The following is a 25,851-nucleotide window of genomic DNA, read 5'->3' as shown; positions in this document are numbered from 1 at the left end:
CACAGATGATTATTGAGCATCTCCTATGTGCCAGGCACTGTCCTAGGCACTGGGGGTACAGCTATGAACAAAGCCCTCCCTGTCCTCATGGAGCTGATATTCTAGGAGGGAGATAAGATGATGAACAAGTCACGAAATGAATAGTGCTAAGTGCCATAAAACTGAATAGGGTAAAAGGGGGTGGGTGAAGGTAGAGAGAGAGGTCAGGAAGAGGCCTCTGAGCCAGACCCGACCCAGGAGGGGACTCTTCACTTGCTCCGTCCCTCTCTCGACCTGTGTGTCCAGAGCCAGGTTTGCCCCATCCCTGGGAGCGAGACCTCTTCCCCACTCACAGTGGCTGTGGTCACTGACCCCCCTTTTCCCCCCTCGTTCACACCCCAGCCATTGAGGATGAGTACAGCGGACCCAAGCTTGAGGATGGCAAAGTGACAATCACTTTCATGAAGGAGCTCATGCAGTGGTACAAGGACCAGAAAAAACTGCACCGGAAATGCGCCTACCAGGTAATGCACCTGTCAGGTACCGGGCACCCGGGAACCCTGGGATGGCATCACAGTGCTGCCAGCCATGGGCACTGAGCAAAACGACAGGAGGAGGGTGGCAACGACAGGAGGAGGGCGGCCACGACAGCCAACACTGAGCAGGAGTCGTGTGCCAGACACCGTGCCAAGGGCTTCCCACAGAATCTCATCTCATCCATCCCACAGCAGCTTGGGGCGGTGGCGGGCAGTGCCGTTTGACAGATGCAGGGACAAAGGGCCAGAGAGGTCAGGGTGAAAGGTGAAGAAGCAGCGGAGTCTGTTGCTTGGAGTTCTCATCCCAGGCTCTTGGGCAGCTGTGGCTGCTGGTTGTTGCAGGCTGTTTGGGACCTGATGGTGGCTCCTAGTCCTGAGACCATCCCCTCCTCCGAACCAGGAGGGCAGCTGGCCACAGGGTGTTAACTGGTTGAGTGAGACTCGGGCTCTGGTATCCTATCTGGACAAGGCCCCCTGCCCTGACCTCTCAGGGACTTTACCATAATTTTGGGGATCTGCCGAGATCCACCACCTCCTGGGTTGGTTGTGAGGATGCGGGACTTCTTGTGAGTCAGGTTGACAGGCAGGTGACTCTTACAGGAGTGTGCAGGCCATGTGGGAAGCTCCCACTTGATAGGTCCTAGAGAGCCAGGCAGCCTGGGTTCAAATCTCTGCCTTCCCACATACTAGCTGTGTGCCTGTAGGCAGATGGCTTCACTTCTCTGTACTTTGATTTCCTCCCCCGTACAGTAGAGATAATCATATCGTCTCCACCAAGGGCTGTGGTAAGGAGTAACTACTGTGTGTAATCCACATCATTGCTTCAAATAGTGCCTAGCACGTGGTTAGTGCTCTGTATGGGTTAGCTGTTGATGATCGCGTTGTTAAAGGCAAGAGAGGAGGAAGAATGTCCCCATTCCTGGTTGTTTTTAATTGAAGTGTAATTCATGCACAATAAAATACACAAATCTTAAGTGTCCAGTTAGATGAGTTTTTATAGTTTTATGTGCCCACTGCCCAAACAAGTTACAGAACATTTCTGTCAACCAGAAAACTCCCTTTGACCACTTTCTAGTCAGCCCTCACTCCCGTCCCAGGGACAACCACTGATCTGATTTTTCACCACTGTAAATTAATTCTGCCTGGTTTTGAATTTCATGTCAATGTCAAATGGACTTAGAACAGTTAGTGTCTCTTCTTTTATGTGGCACAGTGTGTGGGAATCATATATGGATGTTGTGTGTATCAGTAGCTCAAGTCCTCCATTGTCTGAATAGTCCATGGTTTGTTTATGCAGTCTTTTGAGAGACAATTGGGTTATTTCTACTTTGTAGCTTTTATAAGTATAAGCCGCTATGGACTTTCTTGGACAAGTCTTTTTGTGAACATGTTTTCATTGTTCATGTTGAATTTCTCTATTGATTTTTTTTTTTGTTTCATTGATTTTTTCATTCATTATTCTCTATGCATGCTTGAGGCTTAATTTGCTTTCTTCTGGCTTCTGAAGATGAACTTTAATGCTGTTAATTTTACCTGTTTTCTTCTAAGCAAAGCACTTAAAACTAAATTTCCTTCCAGGCAGTGCGTTAGCGACATCCCATGAATTTTGATGTATCATGTTTTCGTTATCATTGAGTTAGAATTTTTTTCTAATTGTCTTTATGGTTTCTGATTTTATCCATAGGTTATTGAGAAGGGTATTGTTTAACTCCCAAATATTTGGGGACTTTTAGATGTTACTGTTACTGATTTCTAATTTGGTCAGACAACACACTCTGGATGATTCCATTGGGGCTATTTTTAGGTCTGTCTTGGCACGCTTGCAGTATGTACTGGAAAATAGTGTGTATTTTGCAGTCATTAGTCATAGGGCTCTATAAATGTCAATTAGTTCAAGATGTTTGAGACTGCTGTTAAAAAGCTTTTATAGCCTATTTTTTTCTAATTGCTCAATCATTTATTGGGAGGGGGCTGTTAAAAGCTCTGACTGCACTTGTGGATTTGCCTATTTCTCCCCATAATTCTCAGGTTTTTGCTTCCTGTATTTTGAAATTTTTATTAGGTACACAGTTGGGATTGTTATGCTTTCTTGATGAATTGACTCATTATAATGAAGTGACTTTGGTACTTTTTGGCTTGAAATCCATGTTTTCTATTAATATAGTTAAACTAGATTTTTGCACTTAATATTTGCATGCTATAACTTTTCTACCCTTTTGTATTTAACCCATTGGTATCTTTATGTTTAAAATGTTTTTCTTATAACAGCATATACTTGGGTCTTGCCTTTTATCCAGTTGGACAGTCTTACTTTTTTTTTTTTTTGAGATGGAATTTTGCTATTGTTGCCCAGGTTGCAGTGCAATGGCAAGATCTTGGCTCACTGCAGCCTCTGCCTCCCGGGTCCAGGCGATTTTCCTGCCTCAGCCTCCCGAGTAGCTGGGACTACAGATGTGTGCCACCATGCCCAGCTAACTTCTGTATTTTTAGTAGAGATGGGGTTGTACCATGTTGGCCAGGATGGTCTCGATCTCTTGACCTCATGATCCACCCGCCTCAGCCTCCCAAAGTGCTGGAATTACAGGCGTGAGCCACCATGCCTGGCCTAATTTTTGTATTTTTAATAGAGACAGGTTTTCACCATGTTGGTCAGGTTGGTCTCAAACTCCTGACCTCAGATAATCCACCTGCCTCGGCCTCCTAAATTGCTGGGATTACAGGTATGAGCCACCATTCCTGGCCAATCTTTACCTTTTAATTGTAGTGTTTAGTTCATTTATATTTAACTATCAGCAATCATATGATTGCATTTCAATCTACTGTCTGGATATCTCTCTTCCATATGTCCCATTTGTTTTTGTTTTTGTTTTCCCGTTTCTCCTTCTTTGACTTTCTTTTGTGTGAATCAGGAATCTTTTAGCATTTCATTTTATCTGTTTTATTGAATTTTTTGTTATACTTTTGAACGTGTGTGGCGAGGGGTGGAGTGTTCAGTGGTTGCTCTAGAGCAGCCCTTCCCTCCTGAGGCTCTATTGAGAGAATTCAGCCCTAACTCCCTTAGGCATCCGTTGTATCCGCAGTAAATTAACTTCTCTCCTGTGAATCTGTGTGCTCTCCTTGGGAGAACTGAGCAGGTATCACTGGAAATATTTTTTGTGAGGTGTAATTGTTTCCCGGAACCCTGGATGAAAAAGGCTGCTCCAGAGATTACAATGTGTAACTTTAACTTGTCCTATTCTACTTTCAAATAACAATATGATACTTAATGGACAGTATAAGAATCTTACGGCCTGAGGCAGTGGCTTATGCCTATAATCCCAGCAGTTTTGGAGGCGAGGCAGGTGAATCACTTGGGGTCAGGAGTTCCAGACCAGCCTGGCCAACATGGCAAAAACCCTATGTCTACAACCCTGTCTCCACTAAAAATACGAAAATTAGCCAGGCGTGGTGGCGTGCACTTTTAATCCCAGCTGCTCAGGAGGCTGAGGCAGGAGAATCACTTGAACCTAGGAAGCGGAGGTTGCAGTGAGCCAAGATCATGCCACTGCACTCCAGCCTGGGCAACAGAGCAAGACTCCATCTCAAAAGAGAAAAAAAAGAATCTTAAAATATTGTGATTCCTTTTATTTTCTCCCAGCCTTTGTGCTCTTGTCATGCTTATGCATCTGCTATAAATACATTGTTGTCATTTCCTTAAATAGACACTAGTCTTCTAAAGAAACATATGTATGAATACACGGAAAATGTATTTTATATTTACCCTTTCTCTTACTCCTTGCTGCTTCTTCCATATGTGGGTTTCTATCTGGTATCATGCCCCTTCTGCCTGAGTACTTTTAGCATTTCTTACAGTGTACATCTGCTGTAGACTAATTCTCTCAGCTTTGGCCTTCCTGAAAATGTTTTTATTTTGTCTTCATTTTTAGGGGTATCTTTGCTGGATGTAGAATTCTAGGTTGACATTGTTTCTTTCAGTGCTTTAAATGTGTGTTTGTTTTTTTTCCATTGTCTTTTGACCTCCATTGTTTCTGTGAGAACTCAACAATCATTCATATCTTTGTTCCTTATAGTCTGTTTTTTTCTTCACTGGTTTTAAGATTTTATCTTTGGTATTTAGTAGTTTGGCTTTGATGTGGTTTTTTTTTTTTTTTTTTTTTTTTTTTTTGCATCTATCCTGTATTCACTGAGCCTTTTTGATCTGTGGGTTAATATCTTTCATTAGTTTTGGAAAGTTCTTAGCCATTATCTCTTCTTCTGTTTCTTCCCATTTCTGCTCTCCTCCGTCTGGAAAGCTAATAACATGCTTTTTAGACCATACGATTCCTTAGATTTTAATGAGTTGAATTTTTAAATTCTTTGCACGATTTTTCCTCTGTGTATTTCAGTTTGGGTAATTTCAGTTGTCCTTATGTTCACTGATTCTTTGTAACTGCTGTTAAGCCCAACAAATGAATTATTTCTTATGTTGTATTTTGTATTGGTGGCATTTTCATTTAGTTGTGTTTTTTTTTAATAGACTTTTCTTCTCTGTGTCTCATGTGTTCATGCATATTGTCTACCTTTTCCACTAAGTCCTTTCACACATTTACCATGCTTATCTTAATTAAGTCTCTGGTAGTTTCATCATCTGGTTCATCTCTGAGTCTGCTCTGTTACCAGTTCATCATGTGTCTTATAATTTTATTGTATGCCAGGCATTTTGTATAAAAGAACATTAGAGACTGAGGTAAATAAAGATTTTCCTCAGAAAATGGCACACCTAGGCTGGGCACCGTGGCTCAGGCCTATAATCCTAGCACTTTGGGAGGCCGAGGCGTGCAGATCGCTTGAGCCCAGGAGTTCAAGACCAGCCTGGGCAACTTGGAGAAACCCCATCTCTACAAAAAAAAAAAAAAAAATACAAAAATTAGCCAGGCATGGTGGTTGGCACCTCTAGTCCTGGCTACTTGGGAGGCTGAGGGGGGAGGATCATCTGAGCTTGGGAGGTTGAGGCTGCAGTGAACTGTGATCGAGCTATTGCACTCCAGCCTGGGTGACAGAATGAGACCCTGTCTTAAAACAAATAAACAAGAAAACGGCACACGTTTCTTCTGTTGAGCCACAAGAGGGAGGGGCTGTGTGAACCTCATCTGTAGTTTAGGGGCAACTTTTGCTGGAATTTCTTTACCACTGGCTTTAAATGTGTTCAGAGTAGAATTAGGAGTTTCCCTTCAGCAGACCTTGGGATCTTAGCCTTGGCAGAATTCCAGGGATGTCTTTATGTTTTAAAGTCGCCAGCTTTTGGAACTGTGGGAGACCTCTGGTATTCAGCCCTGCCGTCAGGCTGTGGGGCCGCTGGGGTGTTCGCTGCTCTCCAGTCTCACCCTCCTCTGTACCTCAGGAGGTTTCTCTCCACCTCACTTCCTCGCGCCCAGCCTTCCCTGAAGCCCCTGTGAGGGAGTTGGTGGGGGCAGAGGCGGGCTGTGCTGGGGCTCCCTGGAGTCCTCATCTGTCACGCCAGCCCCCACATGGTCATGAACTTCCACTCGTTTCCCCTCACACCCAGCCCCAGGGCTTCCCGCCCGTCTGCCAAGCACCAGGATAAAAGCTGTGGGCTCCTTCCCCAAGGAAAGGCTCGTCGTGTCTGCATTTTGATTAATTTAGGTCCCTTTGCATTGCCAGCCCTCAGATGGCTTTAAATTTGATTTTGTTGCTTGCTCGGCTTGTTTTCATCTTTAGGGCGAGACAGTCTTTTGTAGCTTTTCTGCCTTCTGACTGGAAGTGGGTGCCTCCTGCATTTTCTTAACACCTTTTCCCCAGCTTATTTTGGAAACTGTCAAACCTACAGAGAGCTGAAAGAACAGTACAGTTAACATCTATCCACCCTTCACCCACATTCACCACTTGTGAACATTTTAATGCATTGACTTAATGTGTCTGTCTGCTTATATATGCATTTGTATGTGTATACTTTTTTTTTCCCCTAACCGATTTGAGAGTAAGTTGCAGTCATAATAACCTGGATCTCCCATAAACAAAGACGTCCTCTTGTATGACCACAGTTGAATTGTCCTACCTTAGAAATTCATCATTGATGCGATAATACTAAGGTAGACAGTCCACGGGCATCTGGAAAATCTGGAAACATTGACAGATATGCATGTCATTGTCAAGGTCATCTCCAGTCTGTGAAAAATAAATCATCTGCATTTCTAGACATCTGTTACTATTTTAATTCTCCCCAGCTTTCCCTAAAACATCCTTTGTAGCTGCTTTTTAAAAATTCAGGGTTCATTGAAAGCACCAGTGTTGCCTATGACCTACCTTTTTACCTCTTTTTACCTGGAAAGTCTCACTTCTTTTTTGGGAGACTTTTATGACAGTGACATTGAGCTGTGTCCAGGCCAGTTCTTTTATAAAATGTTCTATGATCTGGATTCATGCATGTATTTCCACATGATGCTGAGTGTTTTCAGATAATTCAAGAACCAGATTTTCACATGAAACAATCGCAATGCTTCAGCACTGCACAGTCCACAGAAGCCTGCGGCTGCCTCTGGCCCCACCTGCCCCTGCTCCCCCAGGCCTCCCCTGCCCTTTTTCTTCTCTCCCTGCTTCTCCCTTGCCCTCAGCCCAGCAGCGTCTCCTGGGCAGTCCAGGCTCTCGGGGCTGGGTTGGGTAGCAGCCCCTGCAGCCGGTCCCACTGAGTCTGCCCTGCCTTCCAGATTCTGGTACAGGTCAAAGAGGTCCTCTCCAAGCTGAGCACGCTCGTGGAAACCACACTCAAAGAGGTGCGCGTTGTGGGGCAGTGGGGGAGGGCCAGCGAGGGTGGGCTCTCTGGCTGGGGAGGGGCCACAGAGCTCAGGAACTCACGGAGCCACCTCCCTGTCTCCCTCACACCCCCACCCCTGTGCCTTTCCTCCTGAATATCCCATTTCTCTGCTGGCCTCTTGGTCTCTGTCCCACCCTCTTCGTTTGTGTCCCCTGCTTGTGTCTCTTGCATGATTCTTGGTCTACTGTGAACTCTTACCCTTCCCCTCACCTCTGCCCCCTCCCCACGTCTCTCTCTGGGCCCCTCCCTCTCCGGTGGCCTCTTTTCTTTCAGACAGAGAAGATTACAGTATGCGGGGACACCCATGGCCAGTTCTATGACCTCCTTAACATATTCGAGCTCAACGGTTTACCCTCGGAGACCAACCCCTATGTATCCTTCTCAGCAGAGCCACCCTCTCCCCACCTCCACCCCCAGCCCCAGCCTCAGATCTGCAGAGCGGGAGGAGCCCCTGCCAGGGAAAAGACGTGACCTTGGAAAGGAGAGGCCTGGCCATGCTGGGGCGCCAAGGTGTGGGTGGAGCTGCAGGCTGGCCACGCACCCCAGGCTCCAGGCTCAGACAGGCCTGGGCCAGCACCTAGCGGCTGTAGGACCTGAGCTGGTAGCTCAGTCTCTCTGGGCCTTGGCTTGTCTTCGTCTGCCTCAGGATCGCATTTGAATGGCACCTGGCACTGGCCACACCTGGGTTCCATCCTGGCTTTGCCACTTCCCAGCTGTGTGAGCGAAGCAGGTTACTTCACTGCTTGGTGTCACAGTATCCCCACTCGCAAAGGGGGATAATAATATGTGCAACCCTGTTACTCAGCAGTTCCTGAGAGGACAGGCTAAGAACAGGGCCTGGCCCACACTCAATGCTGTGTAAGTATCTCCACATATTATGGTATTTGCTTGGTGAATGGTGGGAGGGTCTGTGTCCCATCTCCCCTGTGGCTCAGGCCTGTCTGAGGAGAGCTGAAGCAGGTGGACTGACTGGTCCCCGCACCTCCCCACCACTAGCTTTCCTGGGAGACAGGAGGCAGGGTCCTCAGTGCCATACTACTGAGGCTCAGCGACCAAGCTCTGGCTGGAGCCACAGTGAGGAAAGGGTTAGAAACCCAGACCCCTTGCACCCTGCCAAGTCCTCACTGATTGGGAGGTGCTGACAGGAGCCTTGAGACCAGGCAGGAGCAACCCATCTGGCCCATCTTCTGCCACCACCCCTCACCCCACCCCCTCCCCTCCACGCTTGCCGTGTTTTCCTTAGCAGGACAGATATTTAATGGTGACTTTGTGGACCGAGGCTCCTTCTCTGTAGAAGTGATCCTCACCCTTTTCGGCTTCAAGCTCCTGTACCCAGATCACTTTCACCTACTTCGAGGTGAGCTGGGAAGCGACAAGGTTTGGGTTCATTGTGGGGTCCTGGGTGGGGCACTTACTCTGCAAGGATAATAGTTGCAGCTGTATTTATTTTGTGGACTCGGAGATCATTCACAGGGCGGCCTTTTAAGGTTGAGTATGTTGTGCACTGCACAATAACATCACACCAAAGGACGCATTTATATCATAGATAGTGTAGAAATGGATGTTTACTCTGGCCATTTTTCAGCAGATGGCAAACAGGGGTCTGAGGATGGGCCCCTTTTTCTAATTTGCACAAGGACATGAAACAGGCTTCCGGGTTGCTCTAAATCTGGCACTAAAGTCAAGCTGAGTGACGGAGTGAACAGACCAGGGCCCGAGGGTGGGAGTAAAGAGACTGTTGACAAGGCAGCTGTGCCCCCTCAGATTCAGGCTTCGTGTCAGATTTGGGTTCTCCTGATTGAAGTAGAGCCTGGAACTGAGTGTGGTGGTTCACACCTGTAATCCCAGCACTTTGGTAGGTCGAGGTAGGAGGATCACTTCAGCCCAGGAGTTTGAGACCAGCCTGGGCAACACAGTGAGACCTTGTCTCTAATAAACATTTTTTTAAAAGGCTGGGTGTGGTGACTCATGCCTGTAATCCCAGCATTTTGGGAGGCCAAGGCAGTGGATCACCTGAGGTCAGGAATTCAAGACCAGCCTGTCCAATGTGGTGAAACCCTGTCTCTACTAAAAATACAAAATTAGCCGGGCATGGTGGTGCACGCCTGTAATCCCAGCTACCGGGGAGGCTGAGGCAGGAGAATCGCTTGAACCCAGGAGGCACATGTTGCAGTGAGCTGAGATCGCGCCACTGCACTCCATCCTGGGCGATAGAGTGAGACTCAGTCTTAAAAAAAAAAAAAAAAAAAAAAAAGCTAGGTATGGTGGCACTGTGCACCTGTAGTCCCAGCTTCTTGGGTGGCCAAAGTGCGAGAATTGCTTGAGCCCAGGAGTGTGAGGCTGCAGTGAGCCATGATCACACCACTGCACTCCAGTGTGGGGAACAGAGCGAGAACCTGTCTCTTTGGAAAAAAAATGAAATTTGAAGTAGAGCCCAGAGTATTTGCTGGAGGAACAGACACAGGTGTGAGACAAAGAGGGAACAAAAGGGGCCCTCTAGGGTTTTGGCCAGAGCATCTGGAGGACTGTGGCTACCAATGACAAAGATGGGGAGACGTAGAGCAGGGTGTGGCCAGGAGCTGAGGAGCTCCCCTTTGGATGTGGCTGTGCGACTCAGGAGACATGGGGTGTGGGTGAGGTTCCGAGGGGTGTTGAAAATATAGGTTTCTTGGTGTCCAGATGATATTAGACAAGAGGAGTTCACCAGGATGTGAGGGCCACACAGGGAGGCCCTGCCCATGGCAGGGTCGGGGTGGTTTGGGAGGGGAGTGATAGGCTGGGGGGAAGCCTGCATGCCTGTGTCCCTGGGCTCACAGGGTTCATGCAGCAGTGCCCAGCACAGGGCCGCAGCTCAGGAAGCCCCTACTGTGGGCCTCGTTGCAGGAGGCAACAAGCACTCAGGCCAAGGAGTTGGACAAGGAGAGTCTGAGCAGATGCGAGGCTGGGCAGCCTTCTCCTTGCCCCCAAGCTCTGGAAAGGAAGGAGGAGGCCAGGTGCTTCTGTCCGAGATGGAAGGGTGGAGCTCAGCGTGGGCTGGGCTGGGGCACATGCTCTGCAGATGGGCCTACTTTTTGTTTTTGAGACAGGGTCTTGCTCTGTTGCCCCGGCTGGAGTGCCATAGCATGAGCATAGCTCACTGCAGCCTCCGCTTCATGGACTCAGGTGATCCTCTGGCCTCAGCCTCCCAAGTAGCTGGCACTACAGGCACGCACCACCATGCCCAGCTAATTTTTAAAATTGTTTTGTAGAGAGGTTTCAGTATATCGCCCAGGCTGGTCTCAAATTGCTGGGCTCAAGCAGTTCTTCTGCCTTGGCCTCCCAAAGTGCTGGAATTATAAGCATGAGCCACGGTGCCTAGCCATGGACCTACTTTTTGTCAAGATTCCACCCTTGGTACCTCCAATCTGGAAGGCACCACAATGGGAGGCGTGAAGCCCACGGGGGCAGGGGACACACGCACAGTTCTGGGCCTTGAGGGTTCCTGGCTGGAAGACACTGATGTACCTGGAGGCTGAGCTTTCTCTTCTGTCCCCATGTTTTCCAGGCAACCACGAGACAGACAACATGAACCAGATCTACGGTTTCGAGGGTGAGGTGAAGGCCAAGTATACAGCCCAGATGTACGAGCTCTTTAGCGAGGTGTTCGAGTGGCTCCCGTTGGCCCAGTGCATCAACGGCAAAGTGCTGGTGAGGATGGCGTGAGCCCTGAGTGTGGGTTCCCCGCCCAGCCACACCTGGGCAGATGTGTGCTGGTGAAGGAAGTCGGGGCCTGTGGGTGGCTGCCACCTTCCCTCACAGCGGCATCCTCCAACTCCCCAGATCATGCACGGAGGCCTGTTCAGTGAAGATGGCGTCACCCTGGATGACATCCGGAAAATCGAGCGAAATCGACAACCCCCAGATTCAGGTGAGCAGGGTGGGGCTGGGTCTCTCCAGCAGAAAGGGGCAGCCTGGGCTCAGATCTCTCTGGCAACCCGGCCCTGCCTCAGAGGATGGGCTTTGTGCCCTTGGCAAGGAACAGCGGGTCTGAGCCTCAGTTTCCTCACCTGTGACTTGGGCCAATGCACCTCCTTCATGGGGTTGTGATGGCGAGCACGGTCATGACCGTGGTTCGGGGTGAGGGCACGGTGACCCCTGAGCACGCCTGTCCTTATTTGTGAGTTCAGCTGCAGACCCCTGGAGGGAGGGGAGGTCTTGGTGGCAGGCACACCTCAGAGAGTTCACGCACCGGTGCACACGCCCGTGCACACTGCAAGTGCTGCAGAGGACATGGATTGGGTGCGCCAGTTCCATGTGGTCGGGAAGGCTTCTCCAGGGAGGCGAGGTTTGAGCTGACACTGCAAGAAGCAGAGGCATCTGGCGAGCATATTCCAGGCTCAAGGAGGGGTCCCAAGGCAGGGAGAAGTTGGCGAGCAGGCAGGGCTGTGCTTTGAGGGCTGAAGTTGGACATGGGATTCACTGGGCCCAAATCCTGTGGCGCCTTACAGGCCTCAGTGAGGACTTTGTTCCTAGGGCAGTGCAGAGCCACCAAAGGCTTTGAGCAGGGAGAGGGCCTGATCTGAATAGTGGCGTTGAAAGCTCTGTCTGGCTTTGGGGCCATCGGGGTTGAGTGGGGTGTGGAGGGCAGATCAGCAGAGCAGGTGGGGGTGGCTCAGAATCAGTCACCTGTCCTGAATGTCCATGTCCGTGCTGGATGTCCCCTGCCCCGTCCCCACCCAGGCTGTGCTGTGGGGTGGGCACCTGGCCGGGCCAGGAGGTGGCCTATGAGTGACCACCCCCGGGGAGGTGGATGGGTTCCTCATGTTTCCCTCACTCCCCACCAGGTCCCATGTGTGACCTGCTCTGGTCAGATCCACAGCCGCAGGTGAGTCTGGGTGGGGTGCAGGGCCGGTGGGTGTGGGCTGTGGGCAGCAGGTGGAGGCAGACAGTCACCCTGAACCCCGTCTCTCCCATCTGCCCACCCTCAGAACGGGCGCTCGGTCAGCAAGCGGGGCGTGAGCTGTCAGTTTGGGCCTGACGTCACCAAGGCCTTCTTGGAAGAGAACAACCTGGACTACATCATCCGCAGCCACGAGGTCAAGGCCGAGGGCTATGAGGTGGCTCACGGAGGCCGCTGTGTCACCGTCTTCTCTGCCCCCAACTACTGGTATGTCTTTGCCTTTCCTGCCCAGGGCCTCTGCCAAGCCATGGGTTTTGTCTTGGTTTTTGTTTTGCCTTTTTATGATGGAACATGTCAAAGACAGGCAAGAGCAGATGAAAGAGCATGACGAACACCCCCGTGCGCATCACCCACCTCTGCAGCACCAGTGGGACCAGCTGCCCCGTGTTACAGCAAGCCCCGGGCACTTTACCTTCCTCCCATTGATTGCCCAGCACGTTTCAGAAGGAAAGGGGTCTTTTTCTTTTTCTTTTTTTTTTTTTGAGACGGAGTCTCGCTTAGTTGCCCAGGCTGGAGTGCAGTGGCTCAATCTCCACTCACTGCAAGCTCCGCCTCCCGGGTTCACGCCATTCTCCTGCCTCAGCCTCCCACGTAGCTGGGACTACAGGCGCCCACCACCACGCCCGGCTAATTTTTGTATTTTTAGTAGAGACGGGGTTTCACCATGTTAGCCAGGATGGTCTCCATCTCCTGACCTCGTGATCCGCCTGTCTCGGCCTTCCAAAGTGCTGGGATTACAGGTATGAGCCACCGCGCCCGACCGGGGTCTTTTTCTTAACCACAATATCATGTTCACAAAAGGAGTGCTGGCTGGTCACGGTGGCTCCTGCCTATAATCCCAGCACTTTGGAAGGCCGAAGCGGGCAGATCACCTGAGGTCAGGAGTTTGAGACCAGCCTGGCCAACATGGTGAAACCCCGTCTCTACTAAAAATACAAAAAGTAGCCAGGCGTGGTGGTGCACACCTGTAATCCCAGCTACTCAGGAGGCTGAGGCAGGAGAATTGCTTGAACCCAGGAGGTGGAGGTTGCAGTGAGCTGAGATCGCGCCACTGTACTCCAGCCTGGGCAGGAGTAAGACTCCATCTCAAAACATAACACACACACCCACAAAGGAGTGCTGATCCCTTGCCCTCACCCAAATCCTGCCAAGTTCTCTTTCTGCTGGTCTCTCCTAAGTGTCTTTTCCAGCTGACTTCTTCCAGACAGGACCCAAACAAGGCCCACATTTTCTGTCTTTTTGCCTATGAGTTCCCTGTCTCTCCCCACCCCCATCATTTATTTGTTGAAGAATAGGCTTCTTCAACAAATTCTTCTTCAACAAGAATAGGCCTGCTGTAAAGTCACCTGTGTCCTGGACTAGGCTGACTGCATCCCTGTGGTGCCATGTGACACGTTCCTCTGTTCCCTGCGTCTCCGGGTGGGCAAAGCTGGAGGCGTGGTCAGATTCCTAGTGGGGTCTGGCGAGCATCCACCTCTGTGAGCTACGCCCTGCCCCTCCCTGCTCCTGCTTCCCTCACTCCCACCCTCTTTTCTCCATCCTCATCCTCCTGCCCTTCCCATTCTTTCCCCTTGGATTCCTGTCTTTTCCGTCCCTGTCTCTCTGTTCATCTGTGTCTGTCGTGTCTCTGTCCCTCCCACTCCCTCTCTCTGTCCCTTCTTGCCCAGCCCTTCCTTCTCTTAACCCTCCAGCCCTGCCCAGCCCTGACCACCCTGTGCACTCTGCTCCTGTCCCTGCAGTGACCAGATGGGGAACAAAGCCTCCTACATCCACCTCCAGGGCTCCGACCTACGGCCTCAGTTCCACCAGTTCACAGCAGTGGTGAGTCACCCCTCAGGGCCCCCGCCCCTCCCATCCTGGCCTGGGGACAAAGAGGCTGAGACCTTGGTAAGGGACGGGGATAGGTTCCGCCGGTGGGTACTCTGGGTGCTCAGTGGCTCCGTTGTGACTTCTGTCCATCCCACCTGTCCCGGCCCCACAGCCTCATCCCAACGTCAAGCCCATGGCCTACGCCAACACGCTGCTGCAGCTAGGAATGATGTGAGGCGACGGGCGGGGTGGCCTGCACCCCAGGGCCCCTCCACTCCCACCGGACCCCGGCCCTGGGCCAGGGGCAGAGCAGGCCCCGCCCCAGGGCAACGTTGGACCCCCTTTTACTTTGTAAAGTTTGTATTTATTCCCCTTTAGGTTTGCAGAGGGGGTAGGGGCAGAGTCAGGGGCTGGCCAGAGGGTCTGCTCCCTGGACAGAGAGGAAGGAGGTGGAGCAGCTGGGGCTGGGGGCACAGCCCGGGCATTCTGTGGGGAGGCCGTCCTTGGGGTGGGGTGGGGCTGAGTGGCTGCCCTGCCCCCCTCGTTTGCATGGCTCCTCCCCCACTCAAGCAATAGGGCCCTGCCATAGGAAGACCCCCAGAGAGAGGGTCAGCAGGGGGGCCTCGCCTGCGCCTCCCCTCCTGTAGCCCCATGGTGGGGCTAGGCTGGGGCTCACCCCCTTCCCCAGCTATTTTATGTCTGTAATTAAATATGTTAAAATAAAGTCATTATCGGAAGTCAGCTTGTCTCTGGATGGTGGAGCCGCAGGAGCTGCCGAGGTTGGGTCACTGCCTGCCTGCTGAGGAGATCCGGAGGGTGGGGAGGCCACGAAGTCCCACTGGCCAGGCTCACCCAGCTCTGGGCTGACAGCCCAAGTGGCCGCTGCCTCTGCCCAGCACCGTGGGCTCCGGGGGAGAGTTCTGTCACCTGGGTGGGGCCGATGAGGCCAGCACTGAGTGGAGCAGAGCGGAAACTGAGGAAGCTCCTCACCCTTTGCCGGCTCCAGCACCAAGCGTGACGGTGCCGCTCCCTGCTCCCTGCTCAGGGTAGGCCCAGCAGTGGTTCTTCACGTCACACGATGAGGCAGGCGGCTCCAGTCATCAAGGGAGACCAAGAGGACCCTTGTCTCACTCCCAGGTGGCTCTTAGTCACAGTTAACGTTGGATCCCATTCAGGCTGCCCCACTAGGCCTTGGTCCTCCAGAGAGATTGTGTTTCTAAGTTTGAGCTCCTCTGGACTCAGCTTTCTCCGGTGATAAGTGGCACTGGGGGATGGTCTAGAGCAAATAACTCCTGCAGGGCCGCGTCCAGGAGTGCTGGGTCCTTTGGAGGCCTCCCAGGCAGACATGAGGCATCTGCGGTCCTGATTGCGCGTAGGTGCTGGGGAGGCGTTCTCTAAGGCCCATCAGCCTGGCAGTGAGTGCACCGCCCTCTGGGGGCAGGTGCGCCGGGGTCCGGAAGCCAAGTACACATGGCTTCAGGAGAACAGGCCCGAGGCCCAGGTGGCCAGTGCCGTTCATTTCCCTGGGAAAGACCAAAGCAGCCACCATGGCTGTCGGGAGGGCGCTTCAGACCTGATGGGAGTCAGCCAGGCGGGCAGCTGTGAGGCTCTCGACTCACTGGGTGTCGGGGTTCCCTGCCGCTGCAGTTCAGGAGGTCTCCCGGGACCCAGAGCAGCCATTATCCTCACAGTTAGGGTCCATTACAGTGAAAAGACAGGGGTGAGAATGAGCGGAGGGAAGAGGCGGGTGTGAGTGTCCTGCTGCCCTCTCCCGTGGAGTCGTGTGGACGGCGCTCATTTTCCGCGTGTGGATGCAACAGCGTACTGGAGTGTGGTCACCTAGGGAAGCTCACCCGGGCCTCTGCATCCAGGGCTTTCTTCAGGGGTTGGTCATGGGGACTGCTCACCCCACATGGTTGACCGTAGCCTCCAGAGAGACCCACAGCCCCCACCCTAAATCACGTCCTTAGCATAGACTATCCACTGTGGCCCAGGGCCCCAGAGAAAAGAGACGTTCCTATCAGGGAGGACACGCCACGGGCTCCCAGGTGACCTCCAGGAGCCAGCCTTTTCTTTAGTCAAGGCTACTCCCGTGCTGCACAGCTGCACAGCAAACACCCTAACCCTCACCGGCTTACACAACGAACGCCTTGCTGTCTTCCTCAGTTCTGTGATTGGCTGGGCTTGGCTGTGCAGGGCGCACCTGAGGGCTGTGGCATTTGTGGTCAGGGGGCATTTGGGGCTGGAGGCATCTGAAGACTCGCCTGGCTGGACTCCATGAGGGCTGACTCCCGTGACTGCAGTTGCTGTGGGCCGTTAGCTGGGCCAGCACTGGGGCGCCTGCGTGTGGCCTCCGTGTGGCCTGAGCTGCTCTCCCCGTGGCAGCTGGGTCCCTCAAGGGAGCATTCAATGTTTATATTTAAATCAACCAACTGCATTCCAGCCGTAGCACTTGCCTCAGCAATGTCCTGCCTCACATTCAATTGTCTCTTTCATTTCCTTCAATCTGCAACGTTTCCTCAGCCCCTCTTTGTCTTTGACATGGACGTTTGTGACGATCACGCTCCTCCCCCTCCCAGAGACTGAAGAGTGCTCCCTGTCTGGCCGCCGTCTCCTCCGCGTCGCGTGTGGCCGGGCTGTCCAGTGGGGGCACCACGGAAGGGACACAGCAGAGGCCCCGTGCTTGTGATGTATGTTGCGGATCATTTTCCCCCATTCTGTCCTTTTTTGTTAAATGGTGGTGAAAAGCACATCACATAAACTCTACCACCTTAACCATTTGAAAGTCTATATCCCAGACTGTCTTTTATCTTTAGACTTCACTTGTGGTTTGTTGCCACGGTACAAGTTTATTTTTATGAAGCCAAATGTATCAGTATTTCTTTAATTGTGCTGGCGTGGGAGTCGGTACTTCTCCCTACACCCGGGTTTCAGGGAAGTTCCCTTGGGTTTCTTCTTTATGTCAAGATCTCTAGTCTATTTGGAGTTCCTTCTTGTATGTGATGTGAGGAATGGGTCTAATTTTATCTTTTTCCAAGTGGCTATTGGAGGAAGTTTTTAAACGAGAAGAGAAATTCAGAAGATGCTGCAAGAGATGGGGTCTTTACGGCAACCGATGTCTCGGTAAAGTCAGAACAAAGAGACTCAGGCACACCCACCAGAAGGACCAGAACTTTGAGCAGATCAGTGCCACAGAGCTGGGCTCAGGGAAACGGAAGGGATATGGGAGGGAGCGAAAGCATTTAATGGGAGAAGGTCTGGGTAAGCCGATAAGTTTTGGGGAATCAAGGGGGATAAATACACGTGAGTAGGGCTCTGAAGTTAGAGGCAATGAATTTAACAAAAAAGAAACAGTAGCTTCCAAAAGGGAGTGTGACCGAGAGACGCCCGTAGAGGCAGGTGATGAACATCCAGGGCTGGCCGGGCACGGGGGCTCACGCCTGTGATCTCAGCACTTGGGAAGGCAGAGGCATGTGGATCGCTGGAGCACAGGAGTCTGCTGAAGTAGGGGACAGCTTACAGTTTGGATCAGGGTCATCAAGCTGGGGACGTGCCAGGTACACGGAGGTGGGGGAGATGCTGGGGGCAGGTGTGGACACTAAGCAATGGTGTCGGAGGCTGCTAGGGAGTCTCAGGGTCTGGCAGGAGCAGATGTGAACTCCCAGGAGTCGTGGACATGAATTAGGGGTCCTAAGAAGCCTCACCACCGACTAAGGAAGCTATGAAGTAAAGACCAGAGAACCTGGGGGAGGGGGAGGTCTTAGATGCTCCCCACCCTATCGACCAGGATGGACCCAGGCATCCACCTAGCTAGATGGAGCAGAGACTCCAAGGCAGGAATGACCCGAGTTCTGTCTCCCTGTCATTCTCTTGGTCCCTTTCATGCTGTCTTCCCCGGCCCCCATCTGTCAATGGCCATGATTAGGTCACAGACCCAAACTCTGGCCACCAGGGCAGGCAGAGAGATGACCTAACCTCCATAACACCAGTGGAGGGGGGTGGGGGCTGCCTCCCACCTATGGGGGGTGTCATTTGCTTGGCAGCCACCCCACCCCTCCTTGCCAGCACCACACCTGGCAGATGGAGAAACTGGGCCCATGGTTCCCTCTGCCCACACCCTCCTGTGGCTCTCATCTCCGTGGTCCAGCAGATGTGGGGAGCCAGGGTGAGGAATTTGGACCCTGGAAAACGTGTGGAAGCAGTTAAAACCTGAAGGGATCAGGAGGGGCAGGGTGGGCACCCATCTCAGGATAAGTCGAGGAGCAGCAGGGTGATTTTCCACGCCTGGCCCCTTGGCTCTGTTCTAAGAGTTGACACGCATTAACATTGCATTCCAACTCAGTCAGACACTTTTCAGATGCCCATTTTGCAGATAAGCAAGTTGAAGTACAGAGAGGTTAAGTTACATACTCAGAGTCACACAACCAGCAAGTGGCAGAACGGGACTTGAGCACCAGCTGACTGGCTGCAGTCTGTGCCCTGAACCAGTTTGCAGTAGCATTGAGCGCTTTACGTGTCAGGCGGTTTGCAGGCACTTAGGGTCTTCGCAACAGCCCTTTGATGCCAAATGCTAAAATAATATCTGGGGAAAAGCTTTTGACCCCTTTTAGCAAACAAAAATTTTATGATGGCAAGAATTTATCCTGCCTGGTTAATCTGATTTTTCCCTTTTTAGTACATGGATGTCCCTAACCTTACCCCTGAATAGAAAACTCACGACTTCCCCCAGAGCTGTGCAGCTCTCAAAGCTTCCCCCCCCCCCCCCCCCGAGATGGAGTCTCGCTCTGTCGCCCAGACGAGTGCAGTGGCGCGATTTCAGCTCACTGAAGCCTCTGCCTCCCGGGTTCAAGCCTCCTGAGTAGCTGGGATTACAGGCGTGTGCCACCATGCCCAGCTAATTTTTGTATTTTTAGTAGAGACGGGGTTTCACCATGTTGGTCAGGCTGGTGTCGAACTCCGGACCTCACGTGATCTGCCCGCCTCTACTGCCCAAAGTGCTGGGATTACAGGTGTGAGTCACTACGCCCGGCCTCAAATCATTTCTGTTAGCGGTCTTTTAAGATTTCTCCACCGGGCGGGGTGGATCACGCCTGTAATCCCAGCACTTTGGGAGACCAAGGCGGGCGGATCAGAGGTCAGGAGTTTAACACCAGCCTGGCCAACCTGGTGAAACCCCGTCTCTACTAAAAATACAAAAACATTAGCTGGGCGTGGTGGCAGGTGCCTGTAATCCCAGCCACTCAGGAGGCTGAGGCAGAATTGCTTGAACCCGGACCCAGGAGGCAGAGGTTACAGTGAGCCGAGATCGCTCCACTGTATTCCAGCCTGGGCTACAGAGCAAGACTCGTCTCAAAAAGAGAAAATTCTCGCTTTTGCGGGTGGCGGCGAGCGCGGAGAGGACGCCATGAAGGCTTCGGGCACCCTACGAGAGTACAAGGTGGTGGGTCGCTGCCTGCGCACCCCCAAATGCCACACACCGCCCCTCTACCGCATGCAAATCTTTGCGCCTAATCATATCGTCGCCAAGTCCCGCTTCTGGTACTTCGTATCTCAGTTAAAGAAGATGAAGAAGTCTTCAGGGGAGACTGTCTACTGTGGGCAGGTGTTTGAGACGCGCCCCCTGCGGGTGAAGAACTTCGGCATCTGGCTGCGCTGTGACTCCCGGAGCGGCACCCACAACACGTACCGGGAGTACCGGAAGCTGACCACTGCGGGTGCTGTCACCCAGTGCTACCAAGACACGGGCGCTCGGCACCGCGCCCGGGCCCACTCCATTCAGATCATGAAGGTGGAGGAGATTGCAGCCAGCAAGTGCCGTCGGCCAGCTGTCAAGCAGTTCCACGACTCCAAGATCAAGTTCCCACTGCCCCACCGGGTCCTGCGCCCTCAGCACAAGCCACGCTTCACCACCAAGAGGCCCAACACCTTCTTCGAGGTGCAGGGCCTTCGCCCGGGTGTGCCCCAAATAAACTCAGAAACGTCCCGGTGGGAAAAAAAAAATTCTCTTGGAACTGTTCTGTGCCTGTCAACTGCATGGCGCTAGGGGGCGCTGCAGCACCACGGTGTTTTATAGTCATTACAACACTCGTCCAGCAGATGGCGGCAAAGTGTTGGGGAAAGAGGATGCCCTTTTGCCAATCCCCATATATTTTTCTGATTTTCATTTGTATGGTATGCAAACATTTCCAATTCTCAAAATTTGGTCTCAGCTACCATTCTAACTATTTGAGGCTTACGCTCCTCTGTTTCCCGTCCACTCTGGGCCGAAGTCTTCCTGTCAGTGAAACAGGGATGTTTAAAGGAGTTTTCTTGGGCCCGTTTCCCAGAGCTGTCCTGATGACCCATTTGGGGCAGTTTCTCTCTTGTTGGGGCGTGGAGCTGCTCTTAAGGCCCTGCCTGCTGGATCCTCAAATAACGAGAGTAATCTATTACTCTCATCGCCACCTCCCTAACAAGCGCCTACAGTACTCGAACTATTCTCCTCACCCTAACAGGATCACCTCGCTTCCCAACCCTAGTAAACATTAACGAAAATAATCCCACCCTACTAAACCCAATCAAACGCCTCACAATGGCTAGTATTATTACTGGATTCCTTATTACTAACAACATCCCCCCAACCTCACCCCCTCAACCAACAAGACCCTACTATCTAAAACTCTCGGCCCTATACGCGACCGCCCTTGGTTTCCTAATAGCCCTGGATCTCACCCTCATAACTAATAAACTAAAAATAAATAACCCATCACAAATATTTAAATTCTCCAACATACTAGGATATTTTCCCACCACAATCCATCGCATAATCCCATATCAAAACCTACTTACAAGTCAAAACTTGGCGCTCCTCCTACTAGACTCAATGTGATTAGAAAAATCTATACCCAAAATAATCACATACACACACATTACCGCCTCCATAGCTGTGACTACTCAAAAAGGCATAATTAAACTCTACTTCCTTTCCTTCCTCATTCCCCTTATCTTAACCCCACTTTTAATAATATAACCTATTGCCCCGAGTAATCTCAATCACAATATACACGCCTACAAACAACGTCCAACCAGCAACCACCACTAACCAACGCCCATAATCATACAAAGCACCTGCACCAATAGAATCCCCTCAGACCAACCCTGATCCCTCTCCCTCAAAAATTACCCAATTCCCTATATTATTAAAATTAACTACCACCACCTCATCAACACTCAAAACCCATAAAACTAACCCTACCTCTATTATTAAGCCCACTAAAAGGCCCCCTAAAACCTCAAACCCCGAACCCGATGTTTCAGGATATTCCTCAATAGCCATCGCTGTAGTATAACCAAAAACAATTATTATACCCCCCAAATAAATTAAAAACAGTATTAAACCTATATAAGCCCCCCCATAACTTAAAATAATCATACAACCAATCACACCACTAACAACCAATGCTAGACCCCCATAAATAGGAGAAGGCTTAAAAGAAAACCCCACAAACCCCATAACCAACAATACACTTAATGTAAATAAAACATATGTCATTGCTTCTGCATGGACTTTAACCATAACCAGTGATACGAAAAACCACCGGTGTACTTCAACTACAAAAACACTAATGATTCCAATACATAAATCCAACCCAATCATAAAAATAGTCAACCACTCCCTCATTGACCTACCCACCCCATCCAATATTTCTATATGATGAAACTTCGGCTCACTCCTCGCATTCTGTCTAATCCTACAAATCATTACAGGATTATTTTTGGCAATACAGTACTCACCAGACACCTCTTCTGCCTTCTCCTCAATCGCACACATCCCTCGAGATGTGAACTACGGCTGAATCATTCGCTATCTCCACGCTAACGGTGCCTCCATGTTCTTTATCTGCCTCTTCCTACACATAGGCCGAGGCCTCTACTATGGCTCATTCCTTCTCCTAAAAACTTGAAATACTGGCATTATACTTCTACTCATAACCATGGCAACAGCTTTTATGGGCTACGTACTCCCATGAGGCCAAATATCATTCTGAGGGGCAACGGTAATTACAAATCTACTATCAGCAATCCCATACATTGCAACCAATCTCGTCCAATGAGTCTGAGGCGGATACTCCATTGATAGTCCTACTCTTACACGATTCTTCACCCTTCACTTTATTCTACCTTTCATTATCACTGCCCTCACAACTGTCCATCTACTATTCCTACACGAAACAGGATCGAATAATCCCTGCGGAATCTCCTCCGACTCAGACAAAATCACCTTTCACCCTTACTACACAATCAAAGATATCCTAGGCCTAGCCCTCCTCCTCCTCATCCTAACAACATTAATACTATTCTCACCTGATCTCCTAAACGACCCAGATAACTACACTCCAGCCAACCCACTAGTCACCCCTCCACATATTAAACCGGAATGATACTTCCTATTCGCATACGCAATCCTACGGTCCGTCCCTAATAAATTAGGGGGCGTACTAGCACTCTTCCTATCCATTCTCATCCTAGCAATCATTCCCATACTCCACAAGTCTAAACAACAAAGCATAATATTCCGCCCACTTAGCCAGTTCCTATTCTGACTCCTAGTTACAACTCTACTAACTCTTACCTGAATCGGAAGCCAACCGGTAAGCCAACCTTTCATTATTATCGGCCAAACAGCATCCGCAGTATATTTTATCACAATTCTAATCCTAATACCACCAGCCTCCTTGATCGAAAACAACCTACTCAAATGAACCTGCCCTTGTAGTATAAACTAATACGCTAGTCTTGTAAACTAGAAATGGGATATATCCCCTAGGACAACTCAGAAAGAAAGTAATCAACTTCACCACCAACACCCAAAACTGGCATTCTAGCTTAAACTACTTTCTGTATTTTATGGTGTACAAGCTCTACAGTACAACCTAAGTACTACCCCATCTTCGTTACCATTATGTAATTTGTGCATTACTGCTAGCCAACATGTCTAATATATAGTACTATATATGCTTAACTGTACATAACACATATCCTTACATATTTACCCAAATCTCTCGAAACACATGCTTACAAACAAGGACTCTAATGAACAACCCAACAGTAGTACATAAAACACTCCCCCAAAGCCTATCCATCACCCCTTGGATACCAACCAAAACAAACACTTATTAACCGTACATAGCACATTAAACCATTAATCGAACATAGCACATATCTATTAAAACCATTCTCTTCACCACAGATGACCCCCCTCACTTAGGAATCCCTTGTTCACCATCCTCCGTGAAATCAATATCCCACACAAGAGTGCTACTCTCCTCGCTCCGGGCCCATAACTCGTGGGGGTAGCTATAAATGAACCGTATCCGGCATCTGGTTCTTACCTCAGGGCCATAGCAATCAAGATCGCCCACACGTTCCCCTTAAATAAGACATCTCGATGGATCACGGGTCTATCACCCTATTAACCAGTCACGGGAGCTCTCCATGCATTTGGTATCTTTTATCTCTGGTCCGCACGCAGCCCCATCGCAGAATGCTGACTCCCACCACATCCCGTCCTGTCGCGCCTGTCTTTGATTCCTAGTCCATACCATTATTAACCGCACCTACGTTCAATATCCTAGCCCCACATGAGCATTAGCAAGGTGTTATTTAATTCATGCTTGTAAGACATATCAATAATCAACTCACGACATTATTCCCACAACATTGCAAAAAATGAAAATTCCGTCAAACCCCGCCACCCCCATCTCTGACCTCCACCTAAACCCACCTTTGCCAAACCCCAAAAACAAAAGTCCTAATCCGCCCGGCCAGAGCTTGTATTTTCATCTTTTAGGTATGCATGCCTCAACTGCCACCTCCTCAACTAATATTTGTTTACTTCACTAACCACTCTTCACACTAACCACCCCCCCCAACCCCAAAGACACCATTTACTATCATACCTACCTCCCCGTCTATGTAGCTTAAACCTACCTAAAGCAAGACACTGAAAATGCCTAGATGGACTCACACGCCCCATGGACAGATAGGTTTGGTCCTAGCCTTTCTATTGACCCTTAGCAAGATTACACATGCAAGCATCTCCGCTCCAGTGAAGACACCCTACAAATCACCATGTCCAAGAGGAGTGAGTATCAAGCGCGCATATGCAGCTCAAGACACTTTGCTCAGCCACGCCCCCACTGGAAACAGCAGTGACAAACCTTTAGCAATAAACGAAAGTTTAACTAAGCTATGCTATATCAAGGGTTGGTTAATTTCGTGCCAGCCACCGCGGCCATACGATTAACCCGAGCCAATAGAGACCGGCGTAGAGAGTGTTTTAGATCTAATCCAATAAAGCTAAACTCTATGTAAACTGTAAAATCCTAGCTAACATAAAATAAACTACGAAAGTGGCTTTAAAATTTCTGAACACACAATAGCTAAGACCCAAACTGGGATTAGATACCCCACTATGCTTAGCCCTAAACCTTAATAGTTAAACAACAAAACTACTCGCCAGAATACTACAAGCAACAGCTTGAAACTCAAAGGACTTGGCGATGCTTCACATCCCCCTAGAGGAGCCTGTTCCATAATCGATAAACCCCGATCCACCTCACCTTCTCTTGCTCAGCCTATATACCGCCATCTTCAGCGAACCCTGATAAAGGTTACAAAGTGAGCGCAAATGCCCTTTCTCGCAAAAACGTTAGGTCAAGGTGTAGCCTATGAGATGGTAAAAAATGGGCTACATTTTCTACCTCAGAAAATTCCACGATAACTCTTATGAAATCTAAGAGTCCAAGGAGGATTTAGCAGTAAATTAAGAATAGAGTGCTTAATTGAACCAGGCCATAAAGCACGCACACACTGCCCGTCACTCCCCTCAGATATACTTAAGAATCATCTTAACTAAACACCCTAATACTTATATAGAGGGGATAAGTCGTAACACGGTAAGTATACTGGAAGGTGCACTTGGATAAATCAAGGCATAGCTTAACATAAAGCATCCGGCCTACACCCGGAAGATCTCAATACCACTCGATTGTCTTGAGCTAATACTAGCCCTAAACACAATTAACACTAATATCAAACTAACATATACTAAATCATTTACCTATATAAAGTATAGGCGATAGAAATTTTAATCTGGCGCTATAGACACAGTACCGTAAGGGAAAGAATAAAAATCGTCTGAGCATAAAACAGCAAGAATTAATCCCTGTACCTTTCGCATAATGGATCAACTAGAAACAATTTCGCAAAGAGAACTAAAGCCAAATCCCCCGAAACCAGACGAGCTACCCGAAAACAGCTAAAAGAGCGCACCCGTCTATGTGGCAAAATAGTGGGAAGATTTGCGGGTAGAGGTGACAAGCCTACCGAGCCTGGTGATAGCTGGTTATCCAAGATAGAATCTTAGTTCAACCTTGAGTTTACCTACAGAACTACTTAATCCCCTTGTAAACTCAATTGTTAGTCTAAAGAGGCACAGCTCTTTAGACACTAGGAAAAAACCTTATATAGAGAATAAAAACCTCAACTATCATAGTTGGCCCAAAAGCAGCCATCAATTAAGAAAGCGTTCAAGCTCAACATCAACCACCTAAAAAACCCCAAACATATAACTGAACTCCTCACATCACATTGGATTAATCTATCACTATATAGAAGCAATAACGTTAGTATAAGTAACATGAACATTTTCTCCACTGCATAAGCCTAAATCAGACCGAAAACTTCACCGATACTTAACAGCTTAGTATTGACAAACATAAACAAGCTCATACTAC

The 25,851-nt window shown here is 49.9% G+C and overlaps 1 protein-coding gene and 1 pseudogene across 1 annotated transcript in view; both read left to right on the top strand.

The window, feature by feature from the left end:
• PPP5C (protein phosphatase 5 catalytic subunit) overlaps positions 1-14,815 on the top strand; it is a 40,914-nt gene extending 26,099 nt beyond the window's left edge. Inside the window, exons 4-13 of the mRNA XM_007997293.2 lie at positions 382-503; positions 7,220-7,285; positions 7,600-7,698; positions 8,578-8,683; positions 10,871-11,013; positions 11,146-11,233; positions 12,150-12,190; positions 12,294-12,472; positions 14,005-14,086; positions 14,247-14,815. Of these exons, the coding sequence (XP_007995484.1) occupies positions 382-503; positions 7,220-7,285; positions 7,600-7,698; positions 8,578-8,683; positions 10,871-11,013; positions 11,146-11,233; positions 12,150-12,190; positions 12,294-12,472; positions 14,005-14,086; positions 14,247-14,309 (989 nt within the window). The 3' untranslated portion in view covers positions 14,310-14,815. The remainder of the gene's footprint in view (positions 1-381; positions 504-7,219; positions 7,286-7,599; positions 7,699-8,577; positions 8,684-10,870; positions 11,014-11,145; positions 11,234-12,149; positions 12,191-12,293; positions 12,473-14,004; positions 14,087-14,246) is intronic.
• A 4,550-nt stretch (positions 14,816-19,365) lies between these two features.
• Positions 19,366-20,200, top strand: LOC103234905 (large ribosomal subunit protein eL20 pseudogene; annotated as a pseudogene).
• Positions 20,201-25,851: the final 5,651 nt, after the last annotated feature.

This window comes from Chlorocebus sabaeus, chromosome 6 (assembly GCF_047675955.1).
Source record: "Chlorocebus sabaeus isolate Y175 chromosome 6, mChlSab1.0.hap1, whole genome shotgun sequence".
Lineage (NCBI taxonomy): Eukaryota > Metazoa > Chordata > Mammalia > Primates > Cercopithecidae > Chlorocebus > Chlorocebus sabaeus.
Note: the sequence above shows the minus strand (reverse complement) of the source record. Positions and strands in the feature narration are given on the sequence as shown.